The sequence below is a fragment of the Dryobates pubescens genome, chromosome Z (genome assembly GCF_014839835.1).
Source record: "Dryobates pubescens isolate bDryPub1 chromosome Z, bDryPub1.pri, whole genome shotgun sequence".
Taxonomy (NCBI): Eukaryota; Metazoa; Chordata; class Aves; order Piciformes; family Picidae; genus Dryobates; species Dryobates pubescens.
In genome coordinates, this window is record NC_071657.1 from 11,198,009 (window position 1) to 11,210,306 (window position 12,298).

General features: G+C 46.3%; 1 protein-coding gene across 4 annotated transcripts in view; it reads right to left on the minus strand.

Moving 5' to 3' along the window:
* Positions 1–6,231: 6,231 nt before the first annotated feature.
* ECPAS (Ecm29 proteasome adaptor and scaffold) overlaps positions 6,232–12,298 on the minus strand; it is a 72,452-nt gene continuing 66,385 nt past the window's right edge. For 3 of the 4 annotated variants that reach the window (XM_054179016.1, XM_054179015.1, XM_054179018.1), the window contains 6 exons: positions 11,646–11,838; positions 10,962–11,106; positions 10,296–10,401; positions 10,048–10,136; positions 8,841–8,912; positions 6,232–7,526 (listed from right to left, as the gene is read on the minus strand). In XM_054179016.1, the coding sequence (XP_054034991.1) occupies positions 7,387–7,526; positions 8,841–8,912; positions 10,048–10,136; positions 10,296–10,401; positions 10,962–11,106; positions 11,646–11,838 (745 nt within the window). In that variant the 3' untranslated portion in view covers positions 6,232–7,386. The remainder of the gene's footprint in view (positions 7,527–8,840; positions 8,913–10,047; positions 10,137–10,295; positions 10,402–10,961; positions 11,107–11,645; positions 11,839–12,298) is intronic. The other variant, XM_054179017.1, reaches the window with a different exon arrangement.

Here is a 12,298-nt window from a genome sequence, read left to right on the forward strand (position 1 = left end):
TTGAGCAACTGCAGCCCCAGGTCTTGAGAGAATATGGCCCTTCCCATTGGTCTGAATTTAAGTATTGAGCTTTTTCTTTTACTGGTTACAGATTGCTGTAACCAAAATGTTTTTGAATTGGGGATCTATCATCTGTCCAATGATTTGAAAAATTGAGAACATAACATGCTTTTGCTACTCCTTCCTGAGTGGACATACCCACACACTTAAATTTAGAATGGAATGGAATGGAATGGAATGGAATGGAATGGAATGGAATGGAATGGAATGGAATGGAATGGAATAGAATAGAATAGAATAGAATAGAATAGAATAGAATAGAATAGAATAGAATAGAATAGAATTAACCAGTTTGGAAAAGACCTTCAAGATCATCAAGTCCAACCCATCAACCAACACCATCTAATCAACTAAACCATGGCACCAAGTGCCTCATCCAGTCTCTTCTTAAACACCTCCAATGATAGTGACTCCACCACCTCCCTGGGCAGCCCATTCCAATGGCCAATCTCTCTTTCTGTGAAGAACTTCTTCCTAACATCCAGCCTAAACCTCCCCTGGCACAGCTTGAGACTGTGTCTTCTTGTTCTGCTGCTGGTTGCCTGGGAGAAGAGACCAACCCCCACTTGGCTACAACCACCTTTCAGGTAGTTGTAGACAGCAATAAGGTTTCCCCCGAGTCTCCTCCAGGCTAAGCAACCCCAGCTCCCTCAGCCTCTCCTCATAGGGCTTGTGCTCAAGGCCTTGTTGCCCTTCTCTGGACACCTTCAAGTGTCTCAATGTCCTTCTTGAACTGAGGGGCCCAGAACTGGACACAGGACTCAAGGTGTGGCCTAACCAATGCAGAGTACAGGGGCACAATGACCTCCCTGCTCCTGCTGGCCACACTATTCTTGATGCAGGCCAGAATGCCATTGGCCTTCTTGGTCACCTGGGCACACTGCGGGCTCATGTTCAACCAGCTGTCAGTCAGCACCCCCAGGTCCCTCTCTGTTTGGCAGCTCTCCAGCCACTCTGACCCCAGCCTGTAGCTCTGCATGGGGTTGTTGTGGCCGAAGTGCAGCACCTGGCACTTGGATTTGTTGAATGCCATCCTGTTGGACTCTGCCCATCTGTCCAGTCGGTCGAGGTCCCTCTGCAGAGCCTTTCTACCCTCTAACTGACCAACATCTGCTCCCAGCTTGGTGTCATCTGCAAATTTGCTGATGACTGACTCAATCCCCTCATCCAGATCATCAATGAAGATATTAAAGAGGATGGGGCCCAGCACTGATCCCTGGGGGACGCCACTGGTGACTGGCTGCCAGCTGGCTGTGGCACCATTCACCACCACTCTCTGGGCTCAGCCCTCCAGCCAGTTCCTAACCCAGCACAGAGTGTTGCTGTCCAAGCCATGAGCTGACAGCTTGGCCAGCAGTTTGCTATTCTATGCTTACCACATTTTATAACTACTTATAAATATATAAATATTATTTATAAGTATAAATAATATTAATTATTATTTATAATTACTTATTTTACTATAATTACTACTTGACATACTTTAATTACAATATTTTACTATAATTACTAACTATTCTACTTCACACACTTTATTAATAATTAACTGAATACTTACCACAAGTACTCCTCATTTGGTATTCCTACTGTTAGAACTTAATTATGACAGACAGTGAATAAGCAAACCCCCAAATCCATTATAATCAAAACCCGACCCCGGAGTCGTTATCCATACTGGGTCTGCACCTACAAAATGCTAAAATATCCTTTGTAACTAGCAGACAAATTCAGCACTCTCACTTTAAAACCCAAACACCTTTGGCAAACGGCACAAAACTGCGGGCAAAGGGGAGAGAGAGGGAGATTAAAGGGAAAGGGAGGGTGCACAGACGATGGTGGAGACAGCAACCTTCTTCCATTGTTTACTGTCCACTATCTTCAGAAGTGTCTTCAAGCATTAGAACTAAGGTTCCAGTTGCATGAATACTGCTTTTGGTTCCAAAGTTCCTAGCTTCTTGGTGCTGGAAAAAAACCAACAGACTTGTGTTCCTTTAAACCAGATCTGTGTGAAGGAAAACCAAAGGTGGCGGGAGTGGAAGATAAGCAGTTCTGACGTTCTTGGCAGCCTGCTTTTTTTGGCTTCCCTCCGTACTGCTGCCCCATTATCATGAGAATCAGGGGGATACAGATCAGGCTCATTTTCAGGGTCTGTTGTTCCCGGATCAAAGGGATCATCAGGTTCATCAGGCAGTAAGACTGCTGAGACTCGTAATGCTGATCCCATGGGGGAAGTGCCCACAGCTTCTCCTGATGGGCAGAAACCAAACTTTTGCCCTGAGCTCCTTTAGAAGCCCGCTCTTGTGAGCCAGCATGAATTTTCAGTACTTCGAAGCTAGATTGCCATGTACTGAAATGTCCTGCTGCGGACTTACCATCCTTCATAGCAGTGTCCCATAGTTTAACCTTGATTTTGTCCCAGACCCCTGGATCATATGGTGTCTGACTAGTAATAGAGGGGTAATTTTTAATGGCCCAGACAAGCATTTGTTGAAGAGCATATCAGTAATTGATTTCCCTTGTCTTCTAAAGATTTTCTGAAAGGCTGCCAGAACAGTTTCCTGTTCCTGAGTTAAATTATTTCCTATCATTCTCAGCCTCGTACCTTCTGTGCAGCGAGAGGCAATTATGTGCACAAATATGCTTCCTTTCAGTGCTTATCCCCTGCAGTTTGGCTGAGCTATGCCACCAGACAGCTAGTCATTCAGGTCCTGATACAGAGCACCATTATGTGGCATAGTGAGGGCACGGACCCACAAGGTATCAACGACAACTTAATGATAGATAGATAACCCATAGATAACTCAGAAATGATCAGTTTATTGTGAGAGCACACAAAGCTTATATACTCTTAGCAGCAGTTGAAAGCAAGCCTGTTTCTAGCAGTACTTTTCCACTTCAGCCACACAAAACTTATCTTAATGGTCACTGGTCAAGCATTTCAAACATGTGCACCACACAGGTCAACAACAGATGTCCTTTATCCTGTCGACTCTCTACCCTACCACCTCCCAAGTTTTCATTTTAATGAGTGTGTCTGCTTGTCAGAAAGCTCTGTTTCAGGCTCAGAAGGATCAGTTTGCCTCCTTCAATTCCCACACTCTTCCTGATCAGCTGGCCTATAGTAAACACCCACTACAATGCCACCCATATTAGCCTGTCCCTTAATTCATGCCCACATGCTTGCTCATTCTTCTCCCCAACCCCTGTCAAAGCTCAATACATTCAACTTGCTCTCTTCATAAAGAGCAACTCCACCATCTCACCTTGCTGGCCTGTACTTCCTAAAAAGTACATAACCATCCAGTGAAGCACTCCAATCATGAGAGCCATCCTACCATGTTTCTCTGATGGCAACTAAATCCTAGAGCTGCTGCTGTGTGATGGCTTCTTGCTCCTCCTGTTTGTTGCCCACACTGTGTGCATTGGGGTAGATGCAGTTGGGCTGTTACCTCACCCCTGACATTGACATGCCACCTCTAGGCTCCTCTCCAGTCCACTTGGTTTTATGCTCTTCCCCTTTCAAACCTAGTTTAAAGGCCTTTCCCCCCTAAGACAGTTGGACTCCATGTGTTGCCAGCAGCCCCAGTGCCATGTAAGCCTCCCCATGATCAAAAAAACTAAAATGGCACTGACAGCACCAGCCTCTGAGCCACATGTTCATCAGGTGTGTTTATTGTTCCTTTCAGTATTCTCCCCTGCCACAGAAGGGACTGAGAAACCCACCAGACACCACCTGTGTTCCTGCTCCTTCAAGCAATCACCCCAGTGCCCTGAAGTCACTTTTGCTTGCTTTTGGACTTCTCCCTGAAACCTCACCACTGCCAACCTGCATAACCAACAGTGGGTAACAGTCAGAGTGTGTCTGTGCAGCTTGTGCTCCCAGCATGAACAGCCGTGGCCAGAGTACCAGGGAGGTCTCTGCTCACTGCAGCAAGCTGGAGCACGGGAGGGGGATGCGGACCCACTACCAGCAGTGGTGAGGCTCCGTGGTTTGAGGGGCATATGATCTGACAATGTCTTTCCAGATCATGCTTCAGCCAGTCGGTAGCCAACATCCATAAAGCTGCATTTGTTCTCTCTCTGCTGCTTGGCTGGTTTGGTTGTTTTTCCTCTTTGCCTTTCAGAGTGCCATTTAGAAAAGCAAGTTTAATTTGGGCTGGGCAGGGCGGGCAAGAGTCTGTATCTGGAATAGTTTGAAGATTTGGATAATACTCAGTTCTCAATCTCCTGGTCTCACCTTCCATACCTATTTAGTATATACCCTGGAATATACGTATGTATACTTTCTTGTATGTGCATCTGTTGCCTAGCTGCAGGAAACCAAGATGCTGGCTTTACAAACTAAATTGAAACCACTCTTCCTCACGGGACCCTGTCCTGTGCCTGACAAGCTGACACCTCTGACCAGCTGCTGGCCAGGGTGGTCACCGCAGCGCACAGCACAAAGGTGCACCTGGATTTGGGGCTGCAAGAACTGAGACACTTGCAGTGGGAGAACAAAACACTACCAGCCACTTCGAAGAACAGGACATGCAGCTTTTATTTACCTTTTCTCTTTTTTTTTAACCTTTTTTTTTTTTTTTTGGTAAGCAGGAGGGTTTTCTTTCAGTCAGACCATTCACATAGTTGGGACAGTACAGATCGCAGTGAACTGGATGGAGATCTTGCAACATTAGAAAACGTTTCTCAATATACATCCATTTAAGCAACAGCTTGTAGGGTCAGACCGCGAGTGCTAGAGCCGAGTCTGCGCTCTGCACTCGAGGTATACAAAGCATTGCAGCAGCACAAGGGGCGCCCACGCTGGGCAAAGTACAGTGTGTTTTACATAGTGCAATCACCTTTAGAGGAAAAACTCTAGGAAGGCCACATCTATTTATTTATTTATTTGTTTGTTTTTGTTAATCCTGTCAAGTTTACAAATGTGAGTGGGGTAGAAATCAAACCTCTGACTGAATTAACTTTTGTACAGGTAGGTTTTGTGTATAGGCACATGCTTTAGAGAGGAGCTCTGAATCTGTTCTGTAATCACAAGAAAGACATATTGCTTTGTGATTCAGAACATGTTACACCATCTCTAACCTTCCTAACGCTTTGGCCAGTTGTTTCAGCCAGCTCTTTGTAGAGTTCCTAGAATACGCTCTTCCCTCTAGTGTAAATCCCCAATAGAGAAGTTCTGGTTGCTCTTGACAACGGTTACAGTTATTCTACCTATGGTCAGTTGACCATGTTAGGCATTGCCTCTGAATGCTCCAGTCCACAGTGAGAACTCAACACCACTGGAGTACTGGAGGCTCTTGCTTTTCTGTTGCTGTCACTCACCAATATGAAAAAAACCCAAGTCAGACAATGAAACTGCTACAGCAAAGCATCACTGGTAATACTCACCTAATACCAAAAAAAACCCCAAAACAAACAAACAAACACCCAAAAAACAAGGAGCAGCCATGACAATGCATGTCATGGTAAGCAGGTTTTCAAGGATACTGCAAAGTGATTTGCCCCATAAAATTTCTAAATGTACACTGTGCTCAATAGTTCAAACTACACGTAAACAAAGAGCAGCTCCCTGCAACAAGGTGTAAATCAAAACGTTATAGCACCAGCTCCCAGCACCAAGGAGTTGCCCACTGACCAGATCGAGTGTACAATGCAATAGTGCTCGCTGAGGTTTCTGCTACACGAGAGCCACAGTGGGACAGCTCTGCCCATTCCCCGCTGACAGTTGCTTAGGTGTGCACAGGTCACATCCCTCCCTTCCTGTGGAGAGCGAGCCCGACAACGAGATTGTTACAGTACCGGAGAACGCTGAATGGGAAGTGGCACCTGAAGGAAAAGTAGGTACTGCATACCTGATTCCAAACAAATGGGCATGGGGAAACACGACGTCATCCGAGCAACCCTCTCCCTAACAGGTCAAATCTGAAAGAAGCTGCAGGCTGTAAGACAACAAACAAGCCTTCCTAAGCTGAAAGCCGTGGACATGGTGTCGCCCACACTAATCCTTTCATTTCACCGTCAGCAAAGCGTTTATCCCCAAAAAGCTGTACACATACTGGTCAGATCACGGCGCAGTGCTATCTTTACATTGTTAGAAGTCTGTTGCTATAGTGGTCAGGTTTGACTTTTATCGGATGAGGGCAAAAGAAGGAGACAGGCAGCATGGCCACATCATCATACAGCGATTTTACTCCACGTTAATGCAGGTATAATCTTTCCTCTTAAGTGCAAATTAAAAAGTATTTGCTAGAAACCAGCATGGACTTGGGCTGCCGAGAAATTACAGATGGTTCAGCTTCTTACAAATATTGACAAGTCTAAATCGTTACAGGTCTCCAAAGCAAGAACAGGGATACGAACAGGAAGGGAATAAAACATTACCACTATTAAAAAAACATCTCATTGCAAACTTTGAACACTCTTCAAAAACATATCTAGAAAAGATTGTTTTCCTTTGTTTTGTTTTTGTTTTGTTTTGTTTTTGTCTTCCTGCAGCTGAGGAGTGTCCATGCAAAACAATTTTGAGAAGAGCAGTGTTCCACCCGGGCACCAACTAGGCCCAACTTTGTCCCACACAGCTCAGTAAAGTGCTCTCTTGTGCATCCTTTGAGGAGAAAAGTTCTCATTTAAAGTTTGGGAGGCCGAGGGTGCTAGCTGGGGAAGGCATAGACTCGGTCAATCCATGCTGAGGTCAGAGAAGAAGGAAGGAGCGAAGTTAACAGTGCTCTGCCTTTTTGTAACTCACAGACAGCAGGCTGCAAGGGAGGAGCAAGCAGGAGGAACAGAAGTGTCAGGTGAAACCCTGCCCCTGGGAAGCCATGGGAGTTTAACACAGGCTTCACAGGAGAAGCATCTCACTCTCTATAGGTAACAAACACTAGCCCTACTGCAGAGTCCCAAAGGTTTACTGCTCAGACACCAGGTTAACAATCTCCAGACACGACCCAAGTGAAAATCAAAGACGCTTTTCACTTCCTGTGCTGGTGGTTTTTCAACAATTCCTTGGAGGGACAAAGGGGATCTGAGTAACATTCTTTTGCCTATTAAAAACAAATTAAAAAAGCATCTTGCCCTCAACGTTTTTTTATGCTGCACACTTACAAACATTCTAGGGCAGATTGCTAGAGGTATTTAATGATAAAACAACTACCCATCAGCTTAAAAGACTAAAAATAACATTAATGGGGAAAAGAATTTAAGGCAATTTTATTTTGGCCAGGAATGATGCATGCTACAGAGTAATCTTCATTTTCCCACTCGGTTTTCAGACCACTGCACTTTTTTGTTTTTGTTTTACATGGCACTTTGTAGTTTGTATTTTACAGCTTAGTCAAGATTTTCAAGTGTTTTCTTCAATACAAATGCCTTCTCCTGTAGCTCGGCTCTGCTGTCTGACGCCATCGTAGACAGCGAACGAATGAGGTGCTCTCTGCTTTCTGGTGTCAGGCTTTCCCACTGCTGAGATTCTGTGTGAAGACAGAGAGATGCAGGAAGTGAGTATCAGAGTGACAAACACCTGGCAAAAGGCCATCTCCATCCCCAGACAGGCTGAAAGGGCAACTGCCTCCACATTTCCCTCACAGTCACCACTGCTCTTCCAGGAGAAGGCAGATAGAGCTGGACACTCAGGTGCATGTGCTGCCTCCTGCACAGGGAGACATGCCTGTTTGGACTAGGCTTTGTTGCCTGAGCCTGTAATGTGAAAACAAGGGCCTGAGGACCCAAATGTTTCACACTTCACAATTACTTCACCTAACATAAGAAGGTTTTTGCTACCATATGGAAACAGAGAGTGGGTAAGAGAAACCCAAAAGACACATCTCTCTCAGAACAATCGTAGACACGTGGCACCTTAAGACATAAGCAGGTTTATTCTCAGGTAAGTCTTGCAAGGCTTAAATCCCAAGTTACCTATGAGGAAATAAGCTTGGCAATGAAAGGGGAAAAATTAATCTTCTTCACAAGAGGACCTTTCCCCTCTGCAAAGCTTAGGACAAGGGGCAATGGGCACAAACTACAACACAAGAAGTTCCACCTGAACATGGGTAAAATTCTCTACTTGGAGGGTGATGGAGCACTGAAATAGACTGCCCAGAGAGGCTGTGGGTTGCAAAACCCACCTGGGGATCTCTTCCTGTGCAACTTGCTCTAAGTGAACCTGCTTTAGCCAGGAGGTTGGACTAGACGATCTCCTGAGGTCCCTACTTCCAGCCCCTACCAGTTTAACGCAGAATCTGCTACACACTCAGCTCTTGCTGGGCATTTTCGGCTCCCAAGATGTATCCAACTATAGTGTAGACTTTGGTTTTATTCACAGTTACTTCGAGCCCTCCCCATGTTTCCTAAGCCACCCAGCACACAACTCCAATTCCCGACCAGGAAGGAAGGCACAGCCTCTTCTCACTTGTGCCCTGTGATAGAACAAAGGGCAATGGATGTAAACTACAGCACAGAAAGTTCCACTGTAAGGGTCACAGAGCACTGTGAACAGGCTCCCCATAGAGGTTGTTCAGTCTCCTTCTCTGAAGACTTTCAAGACCCAGCTGGATGCATTCCTGTGTGACCTGTGCTAGATTCTAGGGTGCTGCTCTGGCAGGCGGGTTGGACTTGAAGATCTCCAGAGGTCCCTTCCAGCATCTAACATGCTGTGATCTTGTGAACCACCCCAAAATCAGCCAGTGCTCCAAGCAGAAGGTAACACCATCTTCCCAAGGTTCCAGGCCACGCAGGCCACACAGGCTACCAGGCATTTCTGCCAGGCAGCAAGCAAGAAGTCTCACCTTGCAGCTTGGTAAGCAGCAGCTGTATCACAGACAAAGCTTCCGTTCTTATGGATGTGTAGCTTTTGTTTTCTAAGGGATTTAAAAATAAACAAAAAACCAAACTCACAAACACACTGAGAACCAAAGGCACAGTGACTGTACACAGAGCAGTCACCACGGTGGTCTCCAGACCACTTCAGTTAGCACAGCTCACTGAGCTCTTTTGTGATGCCAGTCTGCACTGCTCGCCAGCTGGGCACACTGGAAGGGCAGAAAGTGACCAGCTAGTGGTAGACTAAACCTTGTGCATCATTCCTGCTATTACCATAGCTGGTCCTTACGTGTGTGAGAAGGGAACGATGCTAGCACAGGTGCTATGTGACTACAGGCAACTCCTGTGTATAACAGACTGATCTTTTCAGTGAGTTCAAATAGCTATAAACCATCCAAATTTTCAGAAGTTTCATTAAGTGACAGTTCCTAAGCCCCATGTCATCATGAACAAGCTTGTCACAAAAGGTTTTTTGGTCACCTGAGCTAAAATCCTGTTTAAGTCTTATTCCAGGATGATTGATAAGTGAAAGAAACTTTCCCCAAAGGGGTTTCTGGATGTGCAGCAAGCTCGTAAAGTAGGTGCTGCCTTTGGGCGTACCAGAAGCAAGAGCCACATGCAGGTATGAGGAAACTTAGGGTACTCTTACAGTCACAGGACAAGTGGGAATACTACCAAAGTAATAAACAGACCCACAACTGTCTACATGTCATAGATAGCACTTGTATCCCCAGGGAGAGCACAAAGTCTTGGAGCTTCATGCACTGTCTGTTTGAGAACAGAGTATTTTTGATCTCTCCAATGCATATGGATCCAAGAGGTCTGTACTGTGGAGGAGAAAAACACTTGTGTTTAAGTCAGTAGTAGCTTAATTAGATGAGGCCCATTCTCAGCATGAGGAAAATTACTGTTTTCAGTTTGCACTCCTGAGTGCTGACACAGCCTGCTGTCTGCCTGCTTCTCCTCCTTCTAAGCTCTCTTGCACCAGAGGAATTTAATTTTTTATGAATGTCTTGAACAGCTACTGCAACATCAGAATTATCCCAGCGTAGTGCAAGGAAGGGCAAAACAGCTGATGCCTATTCTGCTCTTCCTTTACAAGCCAATCCCCAGAGAAGGAATGCTCTAACAAGCAACTCATCACCAACTACAGACCAGAAAAAGTCCATTTACCTAAAGAATGAGTGATAGATGAACAGGTTTCCAACAGTATTTCTGTCAAAGCCCCAGGGTCTGAGTGTTCCTCATCAAACAGCATTAGCCTGTCAAACACGAAAGCACTGTCACACACCCTGCATCACTCAGACAGAAGTCTCCTCAACTTCCTCTGAGAACCCAGTGTCATCCTCAATTTCATTAGACAGTTTGAAGCAACAAAGAAGAAAAACATCACCAAAGTGGATTTCAGAAAGGAGACTTACCCTTGAAAGTAGGCATTCATGGCTTGTAGTACTCCAAGCTGCACCTTCCATGTGCTGAGTTTCAGACGGTCACACATCAACTTGCAAAACTCTTGGCGGTAGCATCCTACAGAAGAATCAAGAAGTGGTTGTGTTACTGCAGGGAAAGCCAGAAGGAAACACCTCCTGCTCTGTCTCCAGGTGTTCCTCTCCAAATTTTATTAAGCTGATCAATGGCCCTGAAAATCTTCACCCCATCAATGCCCTCATTAACACTGGAAGGTAAGCATCTGCATCACACCTTCTGGCATGCTCATAAAACCAAACTTTTTTTTCCCGGATATACACAGTTCCTCCACCTTGCACCAGCTCAGAGCTAGGCTGCTTTTGAGCAGGCAAGCCACCTCAGGCATCCTGCATGTCTCCATAAACTCAGAACAGTTGGTGAGGTGAATTGAAGGCAACACTAAAGGAACTTCCCCAGGGCTAGCCTAAACTGTGGAAAGCTGTTGGGGCAGCTCTCTCACTGAAGAACTTGCAAGCTGCAGACGGTGAGATACTGCACCTCCTCAAAAGCCTCCCCACTCCCCACATGATCTCCAGGTCCCTTCCTCCTCCCCATTTTTGTTTTAAGATGAAACACTGAGAGTGAAGAAAGTTTGTCCTGTACACCATTAGCTGACTTACGCTGTGTCTCTGGGCTCCTCGGCCAGGCTTTGCCCAGGGTCTCGAAGGCACAGATCAGAGATTCCATCTGCACCTCTTTCTCGCCCATGTCCTCGTCCTCTTCATCATGCTTTGGCAAGCCAGTGCCCATGCTCTCAAGAGTGTTCTGCAGAGGCCATTGGAGGAATGATCAACAGAAGGATGAAGAGAGGCTAGCCACATACTTCACAGCAATTCAGTCTTTCCTTGCAGCCCATGCACACCAGTCCTTGTACCCTCTCAGTGCCTCCATGCAGATGGAGCACGGGCCCCCTTGGCTATCAGCAGCTCCGGCACTATTGGCAGCCTGCAGAAGTGCACAGAGGCTCCTTGGCTTTGCATCCAAACACCTGCCTGTGCTATGAGTCCCACTTGCAGAGCTGCAAAGCACCACGGATGCTAAGCAGACACATTCTACACAGCTTCCTAGAAGTCTCTGCAGAGCAGCCAGGAACAAACTTTTCATGCTGTATCAGGGCAGTGCTGGGCACCACGAGGAGGACTCTGCCTGTGGGCTAATTCAGAATTTGAGCAGCACAGGTACAGCCTCCCCAGGACTCACCTATGGTCTAGCATATGGCCCCACCAAGATGACAGTCTGCTGGACTGTCACCACTCAGGTATTATGCTTTGAAAGAGGGAAAACTCAAGAAGCTGAGCTGTCACCTTCTTTATCATGGGAAAGATGATATCTGCCAGCTCCTGGAAGCGGTCTTCCTTGGTGGCCTGCAGCACCCCAGCCGCGCAGCGCAGTGCCACCATCTTGTACTTCAGGTTCTCTTTCCGGCATTCTTTCAGGACAGCCTGGACCGTATCGCTAATGGTGGGCTGGCCAGGCACTGCCTTCTGCAGCTCTGGGCTGAAACACAAAGCACACAGAAGCTGCAGACTCATGATAATCCCTCCCCAAACACTGCTCTTCCCACAGATAGGAGTTCAATCCAATGTGCAAGCACCAGACTGTCTACCAGCAGTTGTAACTGGAGGTAAACTGGTGCTCTTCTCTCTTACTCTGTCCTATTTTTCTTTCCTATCTTTCCCCACATGCTTCCAATGTACCTTCCCCCCTCTCTTCTTCTACCTCTTCCTCTCTTTTCTCCTTGAAGGTCTCAGTCCATCCCTAATCTCTTCTTTCTTCTTAGCAATTCTGGCCTCTCAATATACTCTGCCCCTGTCCTAAATCAACCATTTGCCTGTGCAAGGTCCCTCTGAAGCACAACTTGTCCCTCCCAGCCCTCCCCAAGAATATGCTGATAGAAGATCAGGACAGTGTTCACAACTTAGCACTCCTTAGCACTAGACAGGCAACAACACTGTGC